The 27,198-nt window shown below is 47.4% G+C and overlaps 1 protein-coding gene across 1 annotated transcript in view; it reads right to left on the minus strand.

The window, feature by feature from the left end:
- Positions 1 to 288: 288 nt before the first annotated feature.
- Positions 289 to 27,198, minus strand: part of DOCK11 (dedicator of cytokinesis 11) — a 40,267-nt gene continuing 13,357 nt past the window's right edge. The window contains exons 21-42 of the mRNA XM_070952025.1: positions 26,951 to 27,067; positions 26,150 to 26,225; positions 25,058 to 25,170; positions 24,059 to 24,170; positions 23,905 to 23,971; positions 23,515 to 23,562; positions 22,923 to 23,065; positions 22,628 to 22,743; positions 21,740 to 21,877; positions 19,709 to 19,891; positions 17,747 to 17,860; positions 16,477 to 16,692; positions 16,333 to 16,390; positions 14,516 to 14,622; positions 13,510 to 13,632; positions 12,790 to 12,903; positions 10,965 to 11,111; positions 9,960 to 10,170; positions 7,970 to 8,160; positions 6,814 to 6,914; positions 5,010 to 5,148; positions 289 to 731 (exon numbers count right to left, since the gene is read on the minus strand). Of these exons, the coding sequence (XP_070808126.1) occupies positions 630 to 731; positions 5,010 to 5,148; positions 6,814 to 6,914; positions 7,970 to 8,160; positions 9,960 to 10,170; positions 10,965 to 11,111; positions 12,790 to 12,903; positions 13,510 to 13,632; positions 14,516 to 14,622; positions 16,333 to 16,390; positions 16,477 to 16,692; positions 17,747 to 17,860; positions 19,709 to 19,891; positions 21,740 to 21,877; positions 22,628 to 22,743; positions 22,923 to 23,065; positions 23,515 to 23,562; positions 23,905 to 23,971; positions 24,059 to 24,170; positions 25,058 to 25,170; positions 26,150 to 26,225; positions 26,951 to 27,067 (2,736 nt within the window). The 3' untranslated portion in view covers positions 289 to 629. The remainder of the gene's footprint in view (positions 732 to 5,009; positions 5,149 to 6,813; positions 6,915 to 7,969; positions 8,161 to 9,959; positions 10,171 to 10,964; positions 11,112 to 12,789; positions 12,904 to 13,509; positions 13,633 to 14,515; positions 14,623 to 16,332; positions 16,391 to 16,476; positions 16,693 to 17,746; positions 17,861 to 19,708; positions 19,892 to 21,739; positions 21,878 to 22,627; positions 22,744 to 22,922; positions 23,066 to 23,514; positions 23,563 to 23,904; positions 23,972 to 24,058; positions 24,171 to 25,057; positions 25,171 to 26,149; positions 26,226 to 26,950; positions 27,068 to 27,198) is intronic.

Here is a 27,198-nt window from a genome sequence, read left to right on the forward strand (position 1 = left end):
CAGATGTTTTTAAAACCAGGTCTTGCTAAATAATCCTTAATCTGCCTAGCTCCAGGCCGTACCTTGAAGCAGAACAAAAAAAACCCCAGTTTAACCTCACAGACAGTTATGTTCCAACTTCTCCCCAGCACCACATCTCTTTTAAGCAACTAAGTAGGCAGGTTGAGCAAACTCAGGAAATGCTTTGAAACTTATTCAGAGCCATCTTCTGTGAGGTTCTCTCTACGTTTGGGAACCGTCACGGTTTCTGCTTTCTACGGGAGAGGCCTCCGACCCTGAGCGCCGATTACAAAAACAGCTTCCCACTTTATTATATTCCATTGTACAGCTTTACAAGGCAGGATTTTTTTTTTGGGGGGGGTGTCCCGTGTTCAGGGAGACAGCAGAGTCCCATCAACGCTTTCGAGGTACATTCAGCACTACGCAACGAAGGAAGGTAGAAAAGAGAGGCAGGAGGCACTTTCCCGGTTCAAATAAGTACCCTGTGAGGAAGAAGGATGGGGAGATCCCCACCCCCGGTTAGGCATTGGAGGTTCCCCGGTTTCAGGCAGCATTCAGAATATTCCTGAGAAAGGCCTGGCAAGTGTCCAGAGGTTCTCCTGGTCCCTTCCTGAAGCTCCAGGTAGGTTTCAGAAGGAGCCGTATCTTTCCCCAGAAGTCCCGCTAATGGCACAGAAGACGTGAAGGGTGTTGGGCAACCAGGACGGATGCCCGGAGTCTTCTTGGTAGATCTGAAACGGAGAGATGGGTTAGCATGGGCTTCTGCATCTGCGAGAAGGAGAGAAATATTTGCTCAACCAAAATGAAAAACGGCACGGTGTTACCCAACCTGGTCTTCAGAGCTGTTGTGGCAAGGGCAGCATGGAGGAGGAAAGAAAGACAAGGAAAGAGAAGTTACTGAAGGCACGAGACAGACTCTTCAAGGCCCGGGAGTTGGCTTTCCAAATCCAAAAGAAGAAAAGAGAGAAGTTTCGGCTCGGGTCGCTTTGGGATCCAAAGGAAGGAAAGCCGCCAAACGGAGGTCTCTCCCGGAGGAGCAACCCAGAAGGAACAGCTGCGTTTCAGCCATGAAGCAGCAGCTTCTCCAAGGCTGATTGGTTCCTTCTGGAGGACGTGGCTCGAAAACACATTTCTGCAAAACGTGGGGCTGAACACAGCCCACTCTCTGATTCATCGTGCCTTCTGCGCGCACATAAACACACAGATGGAAATGGCCTGCTACTCGGAGGCTTTGCGTTGGCTTTCCTCCTGCTTCGTTGTTTTTCAGGGGTGGAGATCTTGCAAGGCCAGGAGGAGAAACCTGGAGAGGTTGCAGTCCAACTTCGGCAGCTTTTAAGATCTGTGGACTTCCAACTCCCGAATTCCCCTTCAAAGGAACCGTGCATTGAAGTCCACAAGTCTTATAACTGTCTGGTTTGGCTCTGCAACCCAACAAGACAGACACGGACTTCAGAGGGTAATTAGAACGGCAGAAAAAACAATGGCTGCCAACCTGCCTTCCATGGAGGTCCTGTAAGCTGCACGAGTCAAAAAGAGGGCTGGGAAAATATCTACAGACTCCTCGCATCCTGGACATCAACTGTTTCAACTCCTACCCTCAAAACGAGGCTATAGAGCACTGCACACCAGAACAACTAGACACAAGGACAGTTTTTTCCCCAACGCCATCATTCTGCTAAACAAATAATTCCCTCAACACTGTCAAACTATTCAATAAGTCTGCATTGCTATTATTCTTCTCATCATTCCTATCACCCATCTCCTCCCACTTATGACTGCATGACTGTAACCTTGTTGTTGGTATCCTTACGATTTACATTGATATTGTTTCCTGATTGCTTATTTGTAACCTATGACTATCATTAAGTGTTGTACCTTAGGATTCTTGATGAACGCATCTTTTCTTTTATGTACATCGAGAGCGTATGCACCAAGACAAATCCCTCGTGTGTCCAATCAGACTTGGCCAATAAAGAATTCTGTTCTGTTCTATTCTATTAAAGTGGCCAAGGTTGGACACTGAGATTGGCAGCTTCCCAGCCCTTAAACGGACAGATCCCCCAAAATTCTCACTTGGGCCATGATCTGCAACCCACTTCCTTCTCCTGGGGGGGGGGATCTGATCCTGGCACGCCTGACTGTCAATCACCTTTTCTGTCTCATGCCACAGTTGCCAGCTGCACCCCAAACCTCCCTCAGAATATCAACCCAGCTTCTTCTCTGGTTTGCGGCTCTGTTAGTTCTTAATCTGGCCATCCTGTTTCTACTCCAGTGCCTCCTCCAGAGACAGGGGAGGGCATTGTGCAGAGCAGTGCCGGATGGGGATTATGGGAGGGGGCGGCCTGCTCTAAAGACCCCTCATCCAAGCCTCTGCACAGGGCAGCCCTCAGTTCAACCATGTCCCATTTGGCACCAAGCGGGTTTTTGCAAGGATGGTGGGGCCTGGTTCCCTGGCAGACTGCCACACGCTGGGGTTCAGTCGTGAAAAACAAGAGCTCCTGCAGCACAAGGTTTATTTCATGTTTTTCTTTTTCTTTTTTTAAAAAAAGGTAGTTTCACAGGCAAGAAAGACCTGAAGTTGGACGGTCAAGGCTGATTTCTGTAGTGGGTAATCCCCGGGTGCGGTTTTACTCTCGTTCCGTTTTTTGTTTTTTGCTTTTAATAACGTTCCGCTCCTTCTTTTCGCTCTGAGGGACGGAAGATCCCTTCTAATTTTGCAACCGAGATTTTAGAACGTGGACTCCACTCCCCGTCACACCTAAATTGTTGCAGGTGGCAAAATGGGGCAGTGGTGAAATGTAAAATTTGTTACTACCGGTCCTGTGGGCGTGGTTTGGTGGTGGGGGAAATGTGACTGGGTGGGCCTGGCCAACTTTTTTTAAAAAAACTTTTAAAAGCATTTTTTCTACAACCTCTTCGGCTGAAGTGGTTGTAGAAAAAATGCTTTTAAAAGTAAAAAAAAACAGCCTCTGATGATCGCATGGCTCAGCTGGGCATGGGGCATGGGGGGGGGGCAGGGATTTTTGCTACCGGTTCTCCGAACCACCCGCCACCATCGCTACCGGATTGGGCGATCCGGTCCGAACCGGGAGCATTTCACCCCTGAAATCGGGACTTAAAGAGAACCTCGGTGGGTTTCCTGTAAAGGCCCACCTGTTTCTCAGCAGCTTTTTCCTAGCTAGGACTTCTTGCTGACCGCAGAAGAGTTTGAAAATTAAAAACTCTGCGTGGTGGTGGGATTTCTCCAGCACTCTTATCACCTCCAGATAGTCAAAAACCAGGTTTACCTTGCCAGGTTTTCTCTGGATTTCAGCCCTAGCATTAATCCAGCAGATCTACACAAGATCCAAGATTCCTGTTATGTAAGGTATACATGGCCTGGGAATCTTCTATTGAGGAATACAGCTGACGGTTTGGTTATTTGTTTCGGCTATTTTAAATCTAGTTGGCATAGGGTAGGATTGTAAGCGACTGACAATCAGTGCAGCTGTAAATAAATAAATAAATGACTTATAGGGTCTGGAAGAGGCTCCATCCTGGGTCCCTACGGCAATATTTCTGAAGCTTGGCAACTTTAAAACCGGTGGACTTCTCCAGTTATGCTGGTGGAGGAATTCTGGGAGTTGAAGTTACTGGTCTTAAATTTGTTGAACTTCATAAACACTCTCTGGGGATTTCCATCATCAACAAATAATTGCACAACTTGTTTTTCTAAACCGCCCAGAGTCACTGAGAGTGAGCAGGCAGCCAGATACGGTTTCTTAACTAAATAAAAAAAGCATATGGGGAAGAAATGGAGGTAGTGGCAGATTTTATTTTCTTGGGCTCCAAGATCACCGCAGATGGGGACTGCAGCCAAGGAATTAAAAGACGCTTGATCCTGGGGAGGAAAGCTATGGCAAATCTAGAAAGCATATTAAAAAGTAGAGACATCACCCTGGCAACAAAAGTGTGTATAGTCAAGGCTATATGGTTTTCCCAGTTGCAATGGATGGCTGTGAAAGTTGGACCATAAGGAAGGCTGAGCACCAAAGAATTGGGGCCTTTGAACTCTGGTGCTGGAGAAGACTCCTGCGAGTCCCTTGGACTACAAGGCGATCCAATCGGTCAGTCCTAGAGGAGATCAACCCTGACTGTTCTTTAGAAGGCCAGATCCTGAAGATGAAACTCAAATCCTTTGGCCACCTAATGAGAAGGAAGGACTCCCTGGGGAAGAGCCTAATGCTGGGAAAGATTGAGGGCAAAAGAAGAAGGGGACGGCAGAGAACGAGGTGGCTGGATGGAGTCACTGAAGCAGTCGGCGGGAGCTTAAATGGACTCTGGGGGATGGTAGAGGACAGGAAGGCCTGGAGAAACATTGTCCATGGGGTCACGATGGGTCAGACACGACTTTGAAACTAACGATAAAAAAGGATGTCCAGGCAACAGCGCCCTCCCTGTGCCCCCTCCCCAGGACTTCATCCCATGGTTTCCAACTCAAGACCTCCAAAAGTTTTCTAAAAATGGAAAAAAAATCAAAGGAAGCGATTCTGGCCCTTTGGGATCCTTGGTCATCCCCGGAGCTGCTGTGTGATACCCCGCTGACTTATCACCCCCCACCCCCACCCTTAAGAAAAAAGTGCAAAAGGAAGAAGAGTAGAATTGAAAAACTGTCAACTGTCTTTTCCATTTGAATACGAAGCTGTGGCAGACGGACCTTTGCCCTTTCTGTGCAAATCCAGCTGCAAGGACACAGCTGGCATGTCAATGGGAAGGATTTGGAGGTTCTTCCCCCGCCCCCTTGCAACAGAGAGATAAACTATCCTTGTTTTGATCTATCACCAATGACCTCAAACCCGGCGGCTGTCTGCACAGCACTAAATTCTGAATCCCAGTTTCGTAAGCAGCCGAGTCCTTGACTTACAACGGTGCATATAACATTGTTAGTTGCTAATAAATTTTATAAGCAAACAAATCAACATATTTAGCAACTTTAAATGGCTCTCAGGGATACCCCACCTGGCTCTTACCTGTTCGTGCAGGATTTCTGACAGCTCTTTCACCATCTCCCTGAAGTTGGACTTTAGCTCCTCGTGATATTCAACTTGGTCTTCCTTGATCAGCCTTTCGTTGAACTCCAGGCCAATTCCGCAGGCTTGGATAAATTTCCTGGGGGAAGAAAAATTGACCCCAGCATTTAGCCCATCCTTGGATTTGGTGGAGGGAGGGGGGGAAAGGGGGGAAGTGAAGTTTAAAACCCAGTTTTTTTGTTTTTTTAATTTGATTTATATGCCGCCCTTCTCCGGAGACTCAGGGCGGCTTACAATACGCTAAGCAATAGCCTTCATACTTTTGTATATTTATACAAAGTCAGCTTATTGCCCCCACAAACTGGGTCCTCATTTCACCTACCTTAGAAAGGATGGAAGGCTGAGTCAACCTTGAGCCTGGTCCTCTAATTTAGAAAGAATTCACATCCTTTTTGGTTATCAGTGACATTCCAGGCCCTAGTTCAGTGATGGCTAACCTTTTCGGCACTGAGAGCCAAAAGCGCGCTCATTTGCACGTGCCCCCCCATAATGCAATGTGTGTGCACCTCCTCGCATGCCCGTGCAACACCCTGCGTGCATCCTGTGCATGCCCATGCGCCTACTGCCCACCCCCATGTTCATTTTCTGTCTAGAGTGGCGAGATTGCAGAGGAAGGGATTACAAGAGAATAAGCAGGCATGTAACATCAAAAGGAATGTGCTGAAGGCCACGGAATTCTGGGAGTTGGTCCACCTAATTTCAAGCGGTCAAGGATGAGGAACACTGGTCTATTGACAGGTTGGCAGTCCAAGGGTCTTGAGGAGGGGCCTCGTAGGGTTCCTCGTAGTTGGGTGTGCGCACTTGGCGTCCTGCCTTTCCACGCTCTGTTTTCCTTTGACAAGCACAGTTCTGGGAAGACTGCGGCTCCGTGTTTACCTAATTTGCCTGAGCAAAGTGCAGAAGGGCACTAATGCAGCTGGGTTGATTAGAAGCAAAGGAGAGAGGGGTTTGCTCAGCTGGACAAGAAGTGGCACTTTCTCCTTTCAATTTTCCCTTCCCAGTTTTAAAAATTATGGAGGAACCCAAAAGGGATTTGGCTTGTATGGGTTATATCTATCAATACTTACCATATTAAAAATTAAAATGTGTGCCTTTGTAGAACATTGTTAAAATAATCATAGGAGATTAACATAAGTAAAGTACATTTTGTGGGGGGAAAAAACACCCTACTTCTTTAACAAATAAAAAAATAACGGGAAGAGTGACAGAGGTTTAAAATTTGGCAAATCTCTTCAAAATCTGGCAAATAATTTTGGTTTTGTGGATCCCTGAGAGAATCTCGGGGAGACCTCCAGAGGTCCTGAGACACTCTTGAAGCAATACTGAACCCAAGAAAAGTTTGACCTCCATTCAGCTCCTGTAGTGAAGTTATGTTAGTTTCCTTATCACCGACAGTTCCGGTAGAATCATAAAATTCAAACTTGGCTCATATAAATAATCAACTACATGCAGGGGGTTGCACGGGCATGCGAGGGGGGGAAGGGGGCACGCATGCATTGCATTATGAGTGGGCGTGTGCACATGTGTGCACTTTCGGCACTCAGTGCCGAAAAGTTTAGCCATCACTGATCTAACCAGAGCCAGGAAGGACTTGATTGATGAAGTCCAGCATTTGGATCAGTATCCAGAGATTCAAGGGTTCCCCAGTGCAGCTGGCCTGCTTTTGGTCAGTGCCTGGATGGAAGACCACCTGAGGTTCCATCATACAAGAAAATGGTAAGGCACCCAAGTCCATGATACCAACCTGAACATGTCCTTGAGTTCGGCCACCTTCTTTGCGGGATATTTGCCGGAGAGCTTGTCATCCAAGAAGGCTCGGGCGTAGGCCAGGGGGCCAGCGTTGACCTAATGCCATGTCCCCCACAACAGAGGCACAGTGACAAAGAGATCAGCCAAACAGAGAGAGACAAATTCAGAAGATCTTGGAAGCTGGATCCCAGCACAACGCCCAGGTGACTCTGCACTGCTGGTCATGCTTCAAGGAACCACATCAGTGGTCTTCAAAGCAACCAGGAATTTGAGGAGCACCAGAGCTTAAACATAAGCCACTGGGAACAGAATGCTTAGCTTTGAAAGGCTAAAAGGTAAAGGTAAAGGTTCCCCTTGCACATATGTGTTAGTCGTTCCTGACTCTAAGGGGCGGTGCTCATCTCTGTTTCAAAGCCGAAGAGCCAGCGCTGTCCGAAGACGTCTCCGTGGTCATGTGGCCGGCATGACTCAATGCCAAAGGCGCATGGAACGCTGTTGCCTTCCCACCAAAGGTGGTCCCTATTTTTCTACTTGCCTTTTTTACCTGCTTTCGAACTGCTAGGTTGGCAGAAGCTGGGACAAGTCACAGGAGCTCATCCTGTTACGCGGCACTAGGGATTCGAACGGATGAACTGCCGACCTTTCGATCGAGAAGCTCAGCATCTTAGCCACTGAGCCACCGCGTCCCTCTTGAAAGGCTACATCTAACCTATTTTAGGCCTGACCTTCAAATGGTAGGAATTGACCCTGATTTTAGGCAGCCAAGGAGCTTCCTGCCCATGCAAAGGACAGTTGGGGTTTCATCTAACCTCCTTGCGTCAAACGCATAAAACACCGACACGCAGGGCAAACACCCACAGCTCAACAGATCTGCTACGATTTCTGGAATATCTGGGGAGGGATCCTAGGCCTTTCGGAGGAATGAAAATTATACGGTGGGCTTCTTGCCCATGAAAACCAGAAAGGAAGCTGTTGTACCCCACGATTTATGGCTGTGTGAATCCTTTGTGGCTTATTCAGCAATTGAAGTGTTTCAATTGTTGGTAGAGTTGGTAGAGCAGAACCAGAAGGAGCATTCCAACTAAAATTCCCCTCCCCATTTCCAGCCAGGAAAACATTGACTTGTGGGGCAGATGTGCCCAGCTGCTTACTTGCACCGAAACGGCGCCCTGAAGTTTCAACTGCAGCTGGATCATGTCCACATCCGGCGAAGCACAAAGCTGCTGCAACTCGGAAGTCTTCTCTCTGATTTCGTCTGTTGCCACGTCAATCGGCTTCAGGTTGACCTGCTGTTCGCATCTGACGAGGATCCTTTTCTTAACATACGGGAAAGAGTGGCAGGCTAGGAGAAAAAGAAGGAAGCCGCAGAAGCGCTCATCAAGAGAACGAAGCGTTCCCCACCTACAAGCTCTACCTCAAAATAAATCTCTGCTTCTGAGGAAGGAAGCCCCCCTGAAGTTCTAATCAGCCTCTTCGCTCTATTTTACTCTCGTTTTGTCTTGAAGCAAAGAAGAAAAAAAAAAGCCTGTGTCGACAAGCCACAAATATCACAACAATGCAGACTGGGAAATTCAAAGTCCATGCAAACTTTCCCACAGGGTGCATGAAATGCCTGTAGGAGGTCAAGATTAGGCAACGTTTTGAGCAACAGCTCTCTTTGAGCGTGCAAGATTGCTAAATCTCCTAATTTGGGGGAATCTCACACTCTGGTGTCCAAGATGATGGAAGCCTTGAGAATTTGTGTGAGGGCTTGCTGGGTGTTTACAAAAAATCCTGGGACTATGAGTGATATAAGGGGAAACAAGATCCCAAGAGAGGAGCATGGGAGATTTGTCAAAAAGTCAATAAGAGTTGAGATACTAAAAAGGACAAGAGATGACGGATAGATACAGAATACTTCTTAATATAGGATTTGCTTTATTAAGAGTTAGAAAATAGAGGTAGAAATTCGAAATATACTGCTATATAATATATTACAATTACTATGTAGATGTAAATTTTAGAAGTTGAAAGAGCTTTATCATGTATACCTGAATAGTATTACTATTGTTATTAGTATGGTGTATAAAGTACATTGACCCAGACAACTGTTCACTAAGCACTAAGCACTTACATATGTCAAAGAAAAAACTATAAATAAAATTATTTTTTTTAAAAAGGCTTGGGACGTGACCTCAGTCATGGTCCAAACGGGTCTGTAAGGAGGACTGTTAGTGGTTAGGGTGCCTCCTCTCACATGGGGTCAGAATACCTAGGGGCCAATCAAGGCAGAGGTCTCATTAGAGCAGAAATGACCAGGTTCTAATTGTCCTCCTTTGGAGACATTATATGAAGGCCCAGCTCTGTGGAATAGACTCCAGTGCTGGAAAAGGTAGAAAGAAAGAAGAGGACGACCAGTAGTTGAAGATTGCAGTAGATAAATCTTCATCTTCATCTATTTCCAATGGATCCATTGCAATGGTGGGTTTCCATTTTTTTTACTACCGGTTCTGTGGGTGTGGCTTGGTGGGCGTGGCAGGGGAAGGATACTGTAAAATCTCCATTCCCACCCCACTCCAGGGGAAGGTTACTGCAAAATCCCCATTTCCTCCCGATCAGCTGGGACTTGGGAGGCAGAGAATAGATGAGAGTGGCGCCAGTCAGAATTTTTACTACCAGTTCTCCAAACTACTCAAAATTTCCGCTACCGGTTCTCCAGAACTGGTCAGAACCTGCTGAAACCCACCTCTGATCCATTGTTGGAAGACGTGAAGGGCCAGATTAGGGACAAATCTTCCTGGAGGAAGTCTCTGTAGGTGGACACTAAGAGTTGACAACAACTTGATGATGGACTACAATGAATTTGTAGATTACTGGCTTTGAGATGAAATAAGGACCACCTCTTCTTAAGAAGAGATTGTCTTCTTCTAGATCTGAGTGTTTATCTCTCTTGAGAGAAATAATTTATTTGTTGGCCTCCATTTCAATAAATGGCAGGCGGTCCTTGCCGTTGAGTTTCATCAGTTGCAGATTCTGTTTTTGTATTTGTATAACTAGATGGAGTCTTTATTTTCCTTAAATCAGCCAAAGAATTTGTGAGATGCGCAATCTGTCTCTGAGTTACTTAACATAAAAAATACACACGTACACACACACACTCACTAGTGAGGATAGTCCGTCTCTTGCACTGCTCCTCCACGTTTCCATGTTTCTTGCCAGACAAGGTGTAGGGCGTCTCGAAGACAAACTGGTTGATGTTGTGGTTTCTTTCGAATCCTGTCTTCCTCTCCGAAAGCTCCTTCTCGTCAAAAAATGGCTTCAGGTAAGTCACCTGAATGTGAGCGTACTTGGCGTCTAGATCTTTCGGGTTCACCTGGAGTAAGAAAATGGAAAGTTCTGAATGGCACCAAAAGAAGACCAGCCCAGTTGGATTATTCAGGGACCTCCGGCCAAGAGACCAACTTTTCAGGATCCCAAGCCTACGATGGCCAATTGAGAAGCTCTGGAGATGATGACAACTGAAAGGAAGTTCCCCACCATGACCCTGCAGTAAGGAGGGAGGGGTGTCTCTTTGACTCTACAGGCACCCCAAAGCCAGTCCAATGTTCAGCAGCATCTTCTGAGCAAAATGGACCTTTTATGGATGACAGCTAATGAGAAGGAAGGACTCCCTGGAGAAGAGCCTAATGCTGGGAACGATTGAGGGCAAAAGAAGAAGGGGACGGCAGAGAACGAGGTGGCTGGATGGAGTCACTGAAGCAGTCGGCCTGAGCTTAAATGGACTCCAGAGGATGGTAGAGGACAGGAAGGCCTGGAGGAACGTTGTCCATGGGGTCGCGATGGGTCAGACACGACTTCACAACTAACAACAACAACAGTGGATGACAGCAAGTCAAGAACTCCTTCTAAGCCAAACAGTTTGCCCAGTAAATTTCTTAGATCGAGACTAACCAGATTGTTATTTCACTTTGATCAGATCATGAATAAATTAGAGCGCAGAAGCCCTGGGTTGGAAGTGCCACCTGAGGCCATCTAGTCCAACCCCAGGATAGGAGCCCTGATTAAGCCTCCCAGGCCAATGGCTCTCCAGCTTCTCTTTGAGTACATGAAGCAAGGACTCCTCTTGGTATTGCGGCTCTATTGATCAGAGCTATGCTTTCACATTACCTTGTTGGAATCCTGGATAATTTTGACATTTTCGGCTCCAAATTTCTCTCCATAGAGTTTCAGCAGCCGGAAGGATATCTCCGAGAGGCCAGTTAATTTGGGCTCCTTGTAGATGTACTCTTTCCCATCCTCTTCTTCAAAGAAAGCCTGCAATGAGCCAAGCAGCTGGTTTTTAGAAAAGATTTTGGGGGGGCGAGAACGGCTCACTTCCACGGGGACACATCAGAAGCAGCGAACAAGGAACTCGGTGCAGGAGATTAGCTTTTCTTTTGGGAGAGAGGGGAGGAAAGGGGAAGGGAAATGGGAGGAAAGGAAAGGAAGAAAGGGGAAGGGAAGGAAAGGAAAAGAAAGGAAGAAGGAGAAGAGAAGGAGAAGGAAGGAAAGGAAAAAAGTAAAGTAAATATAAAAGGAAGTAAAGTAAAAGTAGCAATAATAGTAAGTACAGCTCCTATTTTAAGACCAACAAAACACAAGATATCCTCAAGGGAAAAGGCCCTTCAGAATAAAACATTGATCAATGATGCCTCTCAAGAAAATCACCATTTTTGTCTCTCTTACACACATTCAGTCTCAGAAGATGAGAAACATCTGGGAAAGTAGGAGGCACACAGAAATTGCCAGGAAGCTGAAGAATCGGAATGTCCTAACCTCAAGGGAAATGGATTTAAGGCTAAAGAATTATGTCTGGTCCAATGTCATTTCTAATTATGAAACATGAATAATATCCAAGGAGGCTGAGAATGTGGAGTTTTGAGGGTCCTTTGGAGCCACAAAAGATTAAAACCTGAGAACTTCACTGGGGAAACCTCTCCTAGAGGTAGCCCAGAAGGAAAACCTCATACCATTGTTTTTCAGCCTTGAGAACTTGCTTAAGACTTGTGGACTTCAACACCCAGAATTCCCCAGCCAGCAGGAATTCTGGGAATTGAAGTCCACATTTCTCAAAGTTGCCATGTTTGAAAAACCGCTGCCTTAGACAGACCCTCCAACAAAGAAAACAGAGCTGATTGAGCCACACATTCAAGACTGTTGCTCCAGAGAAAGGATGATGCTAGAAGAAAGAGGGGGAGGGAAAGGAACCGGAAGCGTCATGGCGATACTGGCTGGAAAATAGTGAGCTCCGACGAGCTTCGCAAAAATCCAGCCAGACAAACCGCTGTCAGGGGTGGGTGGGTGGTCTCTGGACCGGAACTGTCATGGAGGGACGGGGAAAAAAGAGAGGCACCTCGGAAGATCAAGAGGAACAGGCAAGTTCCTTGAAGGGTCGGAGGCAGCTCTTTGATCCGGCGACAGGGGCGGCGGCCATTAAAATGACTGCTCTAAGCTGGGGCAACCGAAATAAGATTTGTGCAGGAGCAGTGATTGAATGGAGTATTGTTACCAGGTGAGTGATTGGCCAACTCATAGGTAAGAAGAAACATTTTGAAAGCTTAAAAGAGGTCCCAATGTGAAATAAGCGGCTAATTGGCATTTCGGAATTCAAAGTGAAGAGAAAAATAAAAAGGAACCTAAAAGACTAAAGCCCAAAAAGGAAAACTTTCTACCTGGATTTAAAATTGGATTTGCGGAAATTAAAAACAAAATGAGAAAAAAAAAAGAAAAAAGAAAAAAAAAGAGGGAGAGGAAGGAGAAATTAGAAATGCCCCAAAAATGCCCTTGGAGGAGCAACAGACAAAGCAGTACCTGCATAAAGGTGGCAAGGAAGTGGATGCCAACTGAAGCGAATTGAAGAAGAAACCAGGACACATAAAAAGGCTAATTTAAACCAAGACTCCACAGTGGTTTGACTCTCTGTGTCCATCACCCCAGCAATCCGTGGGCTCACCTGTCCGTAGAACGCGACTCGGAAGTAGGTACCCAGGAGTCTCCTTTTGCTCTGCATCACTTCCAGGATTTTACTGTATGCGCCATGGAGCGTTCGGTACACCTGGGTCAGTTTCTGTAATGGGAAAAGGGAATAACCTTGAGGAACAGGAGGAAGAGCGGCGAGCAAGGCCATAGCCAGATAAAAGAAAGTTGAGTCTGGAGCAAATGTGTAATATGAGGAAGTGTCTCAGAACAGACCTAGCACTGATGAGGTTACCTAGGTTGGTAATGAAAAGTCTGCAAGAAAACAAGCAAGTTCAGAGAGCACCAAGGAGCCCTCATTTCAACCCTGAGCTACAAATATTTGCCTTTATTGAGACCTGCTCTAATTCTTGTGAAGATAAAGGCCAAGAGGGGGGAAGCATATTCAGGTTGCAAAATTTTGTTATCATAATCTTATAAAAGTAGGATTGGCATGCATGACTTGGGTTTCCTACTCTGGTCTACCTTAAAAGGCTGACAATTTCTGAAAATAAAAAGAAGGCCGGAATGTTTTGGGGGAACTGGAGGCTGGAAAAGACCCACCCCTGCTGCCCCCAAGCCCCCATGCCTGTCTTCTCTGAGCCTGCTTCGGTGTCTTTGGATCTGGACTGACAACTTTTCCCTTGCTGGCTAATTTGGTTTTGGCTCTTTCTCCCTGCAAGACGTAGCAGAATTGCTGGCGCTTCCAATCGGCTACCTCAAACTCGCGCCGCTTCTCGTAGATGGGGATCATCATCTTGGCCACCTCGGCAATGACCTCGTATCGCTCAGCTTTCCACAAGCCATCGACGCATTGCTCCAGCAGCTCCACCAGCACCTCCTGTGAGTTGCATGGGAAAAAAAGGGGTTCATGAGAACGCCAGTTGGGTCTGGAAGTTGAGGCACCAGGCTAGAGAGCAGAAGACTGTAAGTTCTGGTCCTGCCTTGGCCACGAAAGCCATCTGGGTGACTTTGGGCCAATCACCAGGAGACTGGGAGTTCTAGTCCCGCCTTAGAGTCCCCATCATGGGTACCAAGATGCAGAAGGCTGCCAGAAACAGGTGAAGGGCACATGTCAGAAGCAGTTACAGGAGTTGGGAAGGAAGGAAGGAAGGAAAGAAGATAGAGAAGGAAGCTGATAGAGAAAGAAGGAAGGAAGGAAAAGAAGGGAGGAAGGAAGGGAGGGAGGGAAGGAAGGAAGGAAGGAGATAGAGAAGGAAGCTGATAGAGAAAGAAGGAAAAGATGGAAGGAAGGAAAGATAATGGAGAGCCTCCCCTTCAGGATCTGCCAGAGTGGCTCTTGATCCTTTTATCTCCTCTTTGGACACCTGAACAGCCTTGGATCCACCTGGGCTGGGCGATCCATGAGCTTGCCAAAGAAAAACCGGTTAGGCCGGTTGAGCCCTTTCACCATATTTGTTTACTTAGTAAAATACTGGCTCAGGGCTTTCCCAGCTGCTCAACGCCGCTTATCACAATGGGAAAGTATTCAAGGAAGTCAGGCCTTCGCTTGAATAATGAGTCTGGAGAGATACAGAAGACCTCAAGCAAAAGCCAATTTTTTTTAAAAAAAATGGTTGATATTTCCACTCCCAAAGGAAATGATGAAGCAGCTTTCCATTTTTTTTGAGCCTGTCTCATCCTGACATGGTTTGGTAGAATTCCAGCTCTCCAAGGGTCATGCTTCTGACGTCTACTCCGGCCCTTCAGTAGCTGCCCTTTACCTCAGTGTAATGAACGTCCATCATCCCTGCATCTTCCTTCATGGCACCTTCTTCGTCAATGTTGGGTGTGATTTTCCTGAAAGATGAGCATCCAGTAGGGAATAACTCTACAGACGGGAGCCAAGAAAGAGAAAAGGCCTTGGAGATCAGTTGGCGGTTGAAACGGCTACACACTTTCATTGTTAATCCTTGACAGATTAAACCACTTTATGTCTCCTACGCAATCTTATTCTTTGGGACAGAACCCATGCTAAGGTTTTTTTTACATTCCAAAACTGAGTTCTGGCCCTTATTAGGATGGGAAAATACCACGTAAAACGAGAAGTAGGCATCACCCTAAGGTTTTGGAGACCAGGTTCTAACACCATGGGCAGGCGGTACCTCAACCGAAGGGCGGGCTAAGCTTGGGTTGAGCTTCCTTCAACTCTTGCCTTCTGAATTTCAGCAAGTAGCTTCCCCTTTTGTGCGAACTGTAATGTGCTTGCATTTTTGAGGTGGAAAGTCCTTCCAACTCAATCTGAGGCTTGGGTGAGTGCCTGCCGAAGCAAAACAGACGAGGTGGAAGAGAGAAGGGAGGAGGAGAACTTGAGCGTAAAACTCATCTCCATCTGTTGAACCTCCGTGGAGATTATCTCCCGTTGATAAAACAGCCAGTCTTGCCTCCAGTTGACAGCCCAAGGTTCTCACTTTCTGAGAAAATACCCTGATGTTCAAGAATTCCCAGGCTAATGACTGGGTACATTCAGGAACCTGAACTCCAACTCAATGGTTTGATGCAATCAGATTTCAGCTTATCCGAAAGCTTCTTGGAAGGCAGGAAAATAAACACATAAAAAATGAAGGATGATCGGAGGGTGAAAAATCCAGGTTTCTCTGAACAAAATGAAGCTCGGTTGAAACGAAGCCAGGCTCGGACTTTCTAAGAAGTGGCTTGAAGTTCTTTTATCCACCATCAACAAAAACTTGCTGTCAGATTAAACTGTCCTTGGAAATCCATCTAAATGCAGCATAGCAACCGACCACAAACCACAGCAGGATTTTAGTTCCTTTTTTCAGTTCAGATCTTTGACAAATTGGGCCAGGTCAGCTGATACCAACAAATTCCCACTTCTGGGTTTTAAAAATAAATGCAAAAGATATGAACAATGCTCCCAAAACTGAAATCCCAAGCAAACAACTGGAATAGCCTAATAAATTTCGTACCACGTTCCCATTTCAGTGGTTTCTCTCATTCCTTGGGTCCATAACCTGTGACAACCCCTCCCCTAAAATGTATCAGAATTGTAACTCCCAGTATCCCCATTCAGCCGGTGACCCCATGGACTGGGAATTCTGGTTGTCAAAGAACTTTTGAAAAACCATACCAAGATAGTAAGGCTTAAGTAAGATTTTCTCCTGGTCTCGTGCTGCTCTCTGCAGATAAATTAATTGGTGCAGCTAAATTGTTTCCTGCACATTCTGCCCAAGTTCCTGCTTCCAAGCTACTCAACATGCCTGGTGGCTCAGCAGACTGATAGCATTGTGATTAACACCAGCTGTCTGCAATTACTGTAAGTTCAAATCTCACCAGGCTCAAGGTTGACTCAGCCTTCCATCCTTTCTAAGGTAGGTAAATTGAGGACCCACCCTCAATTTACTAAATAAATAAACTAACTTTGGTGAGCTACCCAAAGGGTTGCGGCATCAGGCCACCGAGACATTTCCCATCAGACAAGCTTTGCAGAACAGGAAGGAAGACTTTCAAAATGAGTTCTCTGCCCCCCCCATCCCGTCTCTCTCCCCCACACCCCCCAGCCTTCCCCACGTCAAACACTCACTTTTTCTGTGAAGAAACTCTGCCACTAACGCTGCAACATGAACGTAGCACATGGCTGCCTGGGAAACGAGAGGAAAGGTGAGCACAAGGCAATTGAGACCTCCTGGAAGTGGTCAAAGGGCCTGGCGTTGGCCAAGGTCATTACCTCCGAGAAATCCCCATTTTTGACGTGGATCTTGGCCATGCTGTCCAGCCAGGTCTTCCGCAGCTCCGGAGTGCTGGCGTAAGACTTGGCTAAGCTGAAGTGCAGATCAACCAACATCTCAGGGTCCTTCTCGTGTTCTTTCATCTGGGCAGTGGCCATTAACACCGTGCGGATCCTCTTGGTCAGATCTTTGACTTCGGAAGGGAACGTGGTTGCCTGTCATAGAAGAGAACATCCTTCTGAAGGCCTTAGAAGAAGACCCCAAGGTCCCTTTCTCCCATCTCCCATCTCCCTTCCCCAAGCTGTTCCTCCAGCAGTTGAACCAGAGAGGAGGGACAACTGGGGGAAGATGAGGCCCAGGTGCTCTTCCCAATGAGCCTTTGTTGGAGTGGGCCATTTGGCAGACCTTCTATCACATCCCAAAGACCATCCTGGACAATTCCAGAAGATGCTGGCCAAGCCAGAAAGCACATAAAAATACAGAAGAGAGGGAGGAATGCCACAAGGGCAGATTCCCTGGTGGCAATCAGGTTGGAAGCCACCTCTGAAGTGCTGGCTGTGGTTGCCAGAGCTCCACAAAAGATGCTATCAAACGGCAACTTCTAATGCTACCCAAGGAGAAAATCAGTAAATGTGGGACTGAGAAGTCTCCATGGGGAATGTAAAGAACACATTTCTGATTCCAGGAGATCTCCGAAGATTCCTCTATATTAAGGCTTCCAAGCAGAACAAGGAGATCTCTTGACAGCTGGGGTCATTGGCATCATGAAACAGATCACAAACTGCAACCTTAGGGAAAGGTGCCAGTGGATCTCACAACATCCTTTACACCTGTTTCCTCTGTCATCTCTTTTGAGCCACAAGGAAGTGGGGAGACATTCCCAAACCCCAGGTGGAATTTGGCTGTGTATCCCTCACTTTGCATCTCAAAGTTGCAATCCAACATGAGCACTGATGTTCTGCACTGAGGGCCTCTCGGCTGCCCTGCCTTTTGTTTATTAATATGATTCCCCCAGCTCCCCCGACAGGTTTCCATTCCTGGAACAGTTCCTTCCAGGTTCTCCTTTTGGCCTGAGCTGCAGAGGCATCTCTGAGCAGGGTGGGCACCCCAACTCACTTCCAGGAGCTTTCCGGGATTCGTGCATGGCTGGCAAGGGCCCCTTTGGACAAAAGAGCCCTTATAAAGAAGCCTCTTCCTTCTCACAGGGAAGCAAGTGTGGCCTTCAACCATCAGGAGCTAAAAAAGTTTCTTCCGCTAAACCAAACCTACCTTCACCGGCCGGTCGCTGTTGGCAAAATTATTGATAATTGAGAGCGATTCCTGGAAACGTGAGCTGCCACTAAGCGCCACGTCGGCTATCAACTGGCTCACCGCAATAATGATCTAGCAGAGAAAGAGAGACATGATTCAGAGTTAGGGAAGTGACTAGCTGGGCTCTGGAAATCCAAAGGATTCTGGTTGACTCATATGGGAACAACTTCGGATACCAAACCTCCTGGGAACCCAAATATTGGTCCACAACCCCTTGTCTGCTGATTGCATCGCCCCACAAACAGTCTCCGATGGAAATCAGACGAACTCAGGGGTGAAATCCACCAGGTTCTGACAGGTTCTGGAGAACCGGTAGCAGAAATTTTGAGTTGTTTGGAGAACCAGCAAATACCACCTCTGGCTGGCCCCAGAGTGGGGTGGAAATGGGGACTTTGCAATATTCTTCCCCCAGGAGTGGGGAGGGAATGGGGATTTTGCAGTATCCTTCCCCTGCCACGCCCACCAAGCCTCACCCACAGAACCGGTAGTAAAAAAATTTGAATTCCACCACTGGACGATCTGATTGGGTTTTGATTCCACAGGGAATCAACTTCAGGGAAGAATCGTTCTTTGTCCCAAGAGGGTCTCACTTGCTTCTGAATGTCTCTGCCTGAGTTGGTGTCCTGGGCTGAACCTGCATTTAGTAAGCATCCCCAAAATACAGTCTTGGTGAAAACTGGCAGTTAAGTTTGGTCCCAGGCAAGAGACGGAAATTCCCATGGACCCATGGCATTTCCTCAGTGATCTCAGCCACCAGTTTTCTTGCTCCCAAATCACAAGGGAGGCATGAAATGAGCCAACTGATGCAGCCCTCAACACTAGAGAAACACCAGGATGAATTCAGAACCCGAGTGAATTCTCAGATCTAGGACATCATTGAAGATGTTTTCAAAAAAAAAAGGAGCCATGTTTCTCAAGAGGATGCAAATTCGGTGAGGTCATATAGACATCACAGGAATAGAAGCAGGATTGTCCAACTTCCCCCCCCCCCCCACTTCCTTATTTCAAAAGATAGGGTGCATTCTGGTGTGTTTTCCCACCAAAAGCAGGGGCGGGGGAAGATCCTGTGCAGTGGGCTTTTAAAGAGGCTGCAAACTGGGTTCAGAGGATTAAATTCAGCCCTGCAGTCTTGTCCTGCATTGTAACGGCATGTGAGAATGACCTTGGGAGAGATGCTGCCTAAAGAATGGTCAGATAAGAGACAGCGTAGCCCAGGGCTGCACACCGAGTGGGGAAGAAACTCAATAGAGACCTTCCCTAGTTTCTCAGGCTGTATAGGAGACAGAAGGAGGTCATGTACTTTCAGACTTGCAAGATTCTGTTACTTAGCCTTACGAGAAAGTGGAATTTGCTCAATGTTTCCTGTCTGATCCACCAGGTAAGGTTGGTGTGCAATCTCTGGGGTCAAGCAGGGGATCCAAGTGAAATTCAGACAATGCCGGGCTCAAGAACCAAATTTCTCCCAACAAAACTTCTGCTTTTCTTCTTCCTCACAATTTCAACCTTCCTCACGTCACAAGTGCGCATTTCCCAGGAAGTTGAAGGTAACACATCCAGCGTCTCTTGAAATAGCTATCCTTACAAACCAGCCTGATCTGATATTTATTAAATCTTTCAGGTAGAGGTCTTCAAACTTGACAGCTTTAAGACTTGTGGATTTCAACTCCCAGAATTCTCCAGCCAGCTATGAAGTCCACAAGTCTTAAAGCTGCCAAGTTTGAAGACCTCTGCTTTAAGGGCATAAGAGAACATGTTTCCCAGTTTCTTTCACTGCGCAAAGGGTTAGGGACAAAGGGAGAAATATTTCTAAGCGCCCCTCTTAGAGTGAGGAAGGAGATTGTGAAGAAACAGGGGCCAAGAGAGCCAGCGAAGGTCTTACAGTTGGGCAAAGCCAACTTCTTTTCTTCCACTTTCACTGACCTGGAGGTGAGTTCTTAAGAAGGTCTTCCGCTTGGTGAACTCAAAGTTGTTCCTCATGAGGAGGTAGAGGAGGGCGGAGGCCTCGCTCCGCGTGGAGCTGAGCTTGGACGTGCAACACTTCAGGACTTCATAGCAGAAGGCAGAACACATGGTCACCCTTCCCTTGAAGAAGGCCGCCGGGAACTGGAAGAGCAAGAGGAGAAGAAGGAAGTGCCACCTGGGGAAGAGGAGGCCCTGCACCATCTTGGAAGGACCTCTCCTTCATGGCCTCATCTTCAGACCTGCATCAGTTACCATCTTCTTGCCATCATGCAAAATGAGGCCTAGAGACCCTGAGAAGCTTCAGGTTTGCAGGATCCAATCTGGGTCGGTCGCCTGGACCAGAGGTTTGGTCTTCTGAATTCTGGACTTGTGCTGGATCCCATCCTCAGGGAAGTTCTTTCTAGCCGAGTCGGCTAAAGAGAAGTAACCTGAAGATGAGCTCCCACACAAGTCCAAAATCTTGGAAGTCCAAGCTTTTGGTGACCGATCAATAATCCTGCAATATTATCTTGGGACACGTAGATTGGCCTGCGTTCGTGAGTGTCAGACTTCACTAAATTGACAAGCTTAATTAATAGCCTCCCAGCCGTAAACAAGGGCAAAAGGGCAGAAGTTGTGGAAGGGAATCAGTTGAACATTTATTTTATTTATTTTATTTTAAATTTGATTTATATGCCGCCCTTCTCCGGAGACTCAGAGCGGCTTACAATGCGTTACAGAGGCATTTTCATAGGCCGGGCCCGGCCTTGCGGTGTGCATCACGAGGAATTAGTAGTCCTCGATTTTCGACCGCAATTGAGGCCAAAACTCCTGTTGCTAAGTGAGAGATTTGTTAAGTGAGTTTGGCCCCATTTTATGAACTTTCTCGCCAAAGTTGTTAAGTGAATCCCTGCAATTATTAAGTTAGTAACACACAGGGGTGAAATCTACTTACCCTCTTTTCCCGTTTGGAAGTGCACGCGCCACGCACACGCGTCTGCTTCACTCACATGCGTGCGCGCATCATGTGCACGCGCTGACCCTCTGTGCATGCACAAACCCTTCTGCGCATGTGCAGAGGGTAAAAAACACGTTACTTCCTGGTTAAAACCAGGAAGTAACGGCGACCGGGCGGGTGGGCGGAGCCTCAAGCTGCCATCGCTACCGGTTCTCCGAATCCCCGGCCGTCATCGCTACCATTTTGGCCGAACCGGGCCAAACCGGGAGCATTTCACCCCTGGTAACACGGTTGTTAAGAGAATCTGACTTCCCCACTGAGTTTGCTAAAAGGGCATCACACAATCCCCAGGATACAACCGTCATCAATATTGCCAAGCATCTGAATTTTGATCAGAAGACCATGGGGATGCTTCAACGGTCGTAAGTGTGAAAAACGGTCATAACGGTCGCTTTTTTCAGTGCCATGGTAACTTTGAATGGTCACTAAATGAGCTGTTGTAAGTCCAGGACTACCATCTGGGAGTCTGTTTTTGGGAAAACAGACGATAAGGACAATTTAAACCAGGATTTTGCGATCTCAGAATGGAGCTATTTGACTCTTCTCCTGTTCTGCTCCCTGGGGTAGAAGGACCCCCCCCCCAAACCCCCAGTGAAAGCACAGAAAAGACCCTGCAGGCGGGACAGAGAGACCAAGCAAAATCAGCTCGGTTGAAATTAGTTTTCTGCACAGTATACAGAACAGTATCTTACGAAGCCAGGCCCAAAATAAATATTTTGCTATCGCTGTTAATAGAGCGGAACGAAGCATCTTTGTCGGGGTGCTTGGAGACTTCCTGCCCCTTTTTCCTACCCTCCGATATGCTTGGTAAAAATCCAGGACATATATATATATATTTAAAAAATGAATAAATAAACCTGACCATAAAGAGGAAACAGGTGCCTCTTGGTTCTTTCCCTAGAATTGGGGAAGTGATTTATTTTGATCCGAGCAGGATGAATGGGGCAGCCATGAGTGACTCTTGAGTTATTCCGCCTCTCGAATTCACTCACCTTGTTGATAAAAGCTCTCAGAGAGGTGAAAATGTGTTTCAGGGCCGCCTCCGACTGCCCGTTCTTGAGGAAGGCGAGATGGACATCAAACACCTTTTTCATCAGCGGGTTATGTCCGTCGTTGTTCGAAAGCTGGTTCTAGGGAGAAATAGATCTAAGTGAACTTTGGCTTGGAAATCCCCAAAGGGGCTCAAGAGACAAGATAATTTGCTGTTTTTTTTTTTTTTTAAATGGTGGGCAAACCGCAAAGCTGGAATGGCCCCATCCAAGCAACCCCAAACAATTGAAGAACGTTTGGGATAGGTAGTCCTCGTTGAGTGACAATTGGGACCGGCAACTCGGTCGTTAAACTGGCCTTACGGTCTGACTGCAGCTCTCAGACCAACAAACATCATAAATGCAAGGATGGCTTGCAAGCAGTGGTGAAATCCTGCTGATTCTGTCCGGCTCGCGGAAACCGGCAGTGGTGGCAGCGCGTGGTTTGGTGAATTTGTAGCGGCGAGAGTGCAAGGCTCCGCCCACCCACCCGGACATCGTTACTTCCTGGTTTTAACTAGGAAGTAGCCCATTTTTGACCCTCTGTGCATGTGCAGAGAGTCAAAAATCGGACGTGACGATGGCGTGCACACTTCCGAACCGGTAGGGAAGGTAAGTAAATTTCACCCCTGCTCGCAAGGTTATACTTTTAATCACCAAAGTAACTGCAAATGGTTGTTAAATGAGGCAGTCGCTGAACAAGGACTAAGACCTCAGGAATAAGAGGGCAAATTCAAATGAAGGTCACAAAGGTGGGTCAAAAGAAAATTCAAAGCTGAAGGCTCGGCTAGCTGAGAATCCAGAAGCATCCAAGCTCAGCTCTTACAAGGAGGAACTTCAACGGAGACGGACCTTGAAGCACTGGGTGAAGAAGGCGATGGTGTCCAGCACCGTCAAGGTCACTTCCGTGGTCAGGTTGCCTTCCAGCAAGGCCTGATGGACAATGTCTGCCTCCGATGTGCCGGCACCTGAGATTAGAAAGCCGAGACTGAGCTCTCTCACCCTCCTCTGATGGACAAGGAAGGGACGGCCAGGCAGAGCTCGTTCAGGGCCTGCAAACTCCCAGGCCATCCCTGCTCGATCGGCCTTGAGCTCCTGTCTGCAAGAGCAGAAGACCATCCATGGAGGCCTTCTGCTGGCCACCTACTGTGATTCAGCGTGAAAGAGCTGTCCAGGCTGCTCAGGTGCTGAAGCCGGGCCTGCATGGTGCTCGCTCGATTACGGAGGACGGGCATCGTTTGGGATTTCCGGTCAATGCTTGCGTGTTTGGAGAGCCACCCATCCTGGACCCTGCAGCGGAGAGATTCAGAGCTCAGTCCCCCATGCACCGGTCCAAATGCACCCCAAACCACGCTGGGGGCCACTGTACCACGCCTAAACGCAGAACCACCCGTGGCCTGCAATTTGGTGGCAGGGCAGCCTCTCCGGTCTCCCTGCTCCTTAGAGGTCTGGGGTCCTGAAGGAGAAGCTGTGGCTGGAGGGGGTTGGTACCCTAACAGAGAAGGCACCCCCCCCCCGGTCCCCTCCAAACCCTTTTTGTAATTTTAATCCATGCTTATGTTTAGAACAGTTGAATGTTTGTTTTATCTTGAGGAAAGCCACTCAGATTCGCTTGGACCATGAGATGGGCAGCAAATAAATTTGATAAATAAATTGGCCAACACTGCCAAATAGGTCCAGCTGCTATATGCACCCCACCCCCCTTTCTCCCCCTCCCCCACCCAAATTCCCCACGGTACCTGGCAATGTTCCTTTTCCCCACATATCGGAAGTGGAAGAGACAGACTCTGCAGCGAGAGAGAGAGAGAGAAAGAAATTCAGGTAATCAAAATTGCGAAAACATCTAGATCTGTGTTTCTCAAACTTGGCAACTTTGAAGATGGGTGGATTCAGTTCCCAGAATTCCCATGTGTGACTGGCTGGGGAGTTCTGGGAGTTGAAGTCCATTCACCTTGTCGAGGTTGAGAAGCACTGATCTGATATTATCTCTTCCCTTGAGCTGTGGCCATCCCACAAACTGGCGAATGCTTAGTGGACATCTGTGGCCCACTAAATCTAGACTTCTTCCTAGAAGTTTCAACAGGTGATCAATCTCTTAAAAAAGTGTAGATGTGCGCAGGTAATCTTACTCTAGCAGAACCAAGACATTCATCAGCTCCTGGGGAGATATTTTGTTCCAGTAGGACAACAAGGTATCTGCAATTTAAAGAAAACTGCTTTAAGACGTCTCTCGTCATCCCTCGAGCTGCCCCAGCCCAGGAAACAGGAACGGAGATGGCTGACCTTCAGACAGCATCTTGACGACGTAAAGGTAGCAGACAAGCAGGCTGCGGATCTCGTACTGGTCCAGCCGCCCAAAATGGGAGAGGCTGCTGCGCGTGGAACTTTTCCGCATCTGTGTTGACCGAGAGGGGGCAAGAGAAGTAAGGAAGGGAGGGGGTCCAGGAAAATAAGCTAATACCCTGATTAAGGTATCTTTACCCTTATTACCCTTTAAATAAAGATATCTAATACTATTATTAAGCTACCTTTAAATATGGCCAGCCAATTCTTTCCCCAGACTAGCTCAGGTAGTCCTTGAGTTATGACTGATCGCTTAATGACCGTTCAAAGTTAAGAAAAAGAGCCTTGGTAGTACAGGGGTTTAAGGCACCCTGTTATTAAGCTGGTTATTAAGACCAGCTGCCTGCAATTACTGCAGGGTTCGAATCTCGCCAAGGCTCAAGGTTGACTCAGCCTTCCATCCTTTCTAAGGTAGGTGAAATGAGGACCCAGTTTGTGGGGGCAATAAGCTGACTTTGTATAAATATACAAAAGGATGAAGGCTATTGCTGAGCACATTGTAAGCCGCCCTGAGTCTCCGGAGAAGGGCGGCATATAAATCAAATTAAAAAAAAAAAAAAAGACAGACACCCTCCCAAAGGTACTTATGACCTGATTCTGAAGTTCTGACAGCTGCCCCTCCTCCCTGTGGTCAAAGGATCACAAGTTGGGTGCTCAACAACTGGCCATGTGTGGCATCCTATAGTCATGTGACCGTGTTTTATGACGTGTTGGCAGAAAACCGACATTTGCTTCCAGTTTTTGGCAAAACCCGCCGCACAGCGAGCGATGGGACTCTCTAGAGCAGTGTTTCTCAACCTTGGTAGCTTGAAGATGGGTGGACTTCAAGTCCACCCATCTTCAAGCTTCCAAGGTTGAGAAACACTGCTCTAGAGCTTATAGAGTTGCGCTCTCTGTTCCCCAATCTCCCTCTCTGGAAATCTGAAAGAGCGACTTTACGTTTTCGCCGGAGGAAGGCTGATCGGGAGAGCCGGCCGTTCCCTCCGAAGCGAGGGACCCCCGCGAATCTTCCCTCTTCATGAAAAGTCCATTCTGGAAGCTGGCGCCATAAACTGCAAGAAAAGAGGCAAGGGCTTGCAACCAGTTGCACCAGGATGGGGGTCCCTGGCCACACCTTGACCCGGAACAGGGACTGCCCCAGTGGTGGGTTTCAAATTTTTTTACTACTGGTTCTGGTGGGCGTGGCATGGCTTGGTGGGCATGGCAGGGGAAGGTTACTGCAAAATTTCCTCCTGATCAGCTGAAACTCGGGAGGCAGAGAATAGATGGGGGCAGGGCCAGCCAGAGGTGGTATTTACCGGTTCTCCGAACAACTCAAAATTTCCGCTACCGGTTCACCAGAACTGGTCAGAACCTGCTAAAACCCACCTCTGGACTGCCCCAATAAGGAGAATCTGTGGGACTCCCTACTGGTCAGTGGGGTCAGCCTTGAGAGCTACCAGCTCTGAATCCCAGTAAGGTCTCCTTCCGGACTCAAATCCCTTCCTGTCAGAGTATGAATACTCATGGACTGGACTAGATCAGCCAATGGGGACTGAATGGAGACATGGTAACAAGGTCAGCCAATGAAGGTTGTTTAGAAACAGAAATTTAAGCTAGAAGTCTGGGCGTGGCTTAGGCAACTGAGTCTGTGCAGAAGCTTAACTGCCCTGTATAGAGGAGGCTCTCTTTGTATTAAGCTCTGTGCTCAGCTCTGAAATGAAACAAGCCTGGGCTTGTCTGCTCTGCTGAAATGAAACTAACTGTTCTCTCCTGCTTTGCGTTTTGCTTGTAACTGCTACTATGTTGAAGAAGAATCTATATGGGTATTGTACATTTATCTTCATGTATTATTATGTATATAAAGAAGTTAATGAATATTGCTACATCAGTCTGCCTGTGTGTGCTTTCTGGATTTGATGTTGCAACAAACTCTGACACTTCCGCTAGATTAGAAGACCTCCAAGGTCCCTTCCGACTCTGTTATTCACCCCTAACCCATGGGCCAAGGTTAGGGAATGGGGGAAGGGGTTTAAACCCAGCATTCCTTACGTGAGTCTTTATCCACAATGAGGCTGGACCTGTTGGAAGGGGAGGCAAAGCTGCACAGGAACTCATCGCGGGAGGCCTGCAGAGAAGATGAAGAAAAGGGTTCAGCAACTTGGCTCAAAGTCAAGTTCAGGAGGATAACTAGAAGACAAGACAAGCTGAAAATCTTGCAGTACTTGGCCTCTGGGGAGTTAAAATCCACCCAGTTTTAAATTCCTTAGCGTGAGAAACATTGGATTAGAACCAAAAGTCTCCAAACTTGCCAACTTTTAAGACTTGTGGATTTCAGCTCCCGGAATTCCCCAGCCAGCAACACCAGTCTTAAAGGTTGCCAAGTTTGGAGGCCCCCTGGACTAGACTAGATGACCTCTCTGGTACTATTGGCCTCATGGGGCAAACCAGATAGGAATCACAACTTGATGAGTTAATTCTGTTTTATTGTGAGGCCACCTGGGCTGAATCTTTGCAGTCTGAGAGAGACGGTTCCTTCTGAGCCTCTTGTCTGGCCTATTATGGATCTATGGCCTCTGACCGTTCCCTTGGCTGCGTCTCTTGGCCCCGTCTCCCAATATGTGTGATCACGTATCATCACAGGCGCGTTCCAGCTTTATGATCCAAGGCTCATTATTTTTCTAAAGTTTTCTCACCCAGCAGGCTCTCTCTCTCCCTCTCTCTCCCTCCCTCCCCCCCCCCCTCTCTCTCTCTCTCTCTGTGTGTGTGTGTGTGTGTGTGTGTGTGTGAACTGAGCTGGGGAGCCTGCCCCACATCTGGAACGATCCAAGTCTCCGCTTCAAAATTACTCACAGAGGTGGACATTGGGGTGCACAAATACAAGTTGTCCTGGCCGGCCAATCGCTGGACATTTTCCAAAAGGATTCCGGCAAGAGGTAAATACAGCTGGGCTATTTTGGCTTGCTGGTTCTGCAAGAGAGGAGAGGGTGGTGGGAGGGGGGGATTGAAGTGAAACTCCCCCCCCCCAGATAGGAGATGATCAGAGGAAAAGGAAGTTTTGAAACAATGGGGGCACCGAGACCAAAGAGGGAGAAATCTGG

Source organism: Pituophis catenifer, unplaced genomic scaffold (genome assembly GCF_029215685.1).
Source record: "Pituophis catenifer annectens isolate HBS135680 unplaced genomic scaffold, rPitCat1.0.hap2 SCAF_11, whole genome shotgun sequence".
In the NCBI taxonomy this organism is placed as follows: domain Eukaryota; kingdom Metazoa; phylum Chordata; class Lepidosauria; order Squamata; family Colubridae; genus Pituophis; species Pituophis catenifer.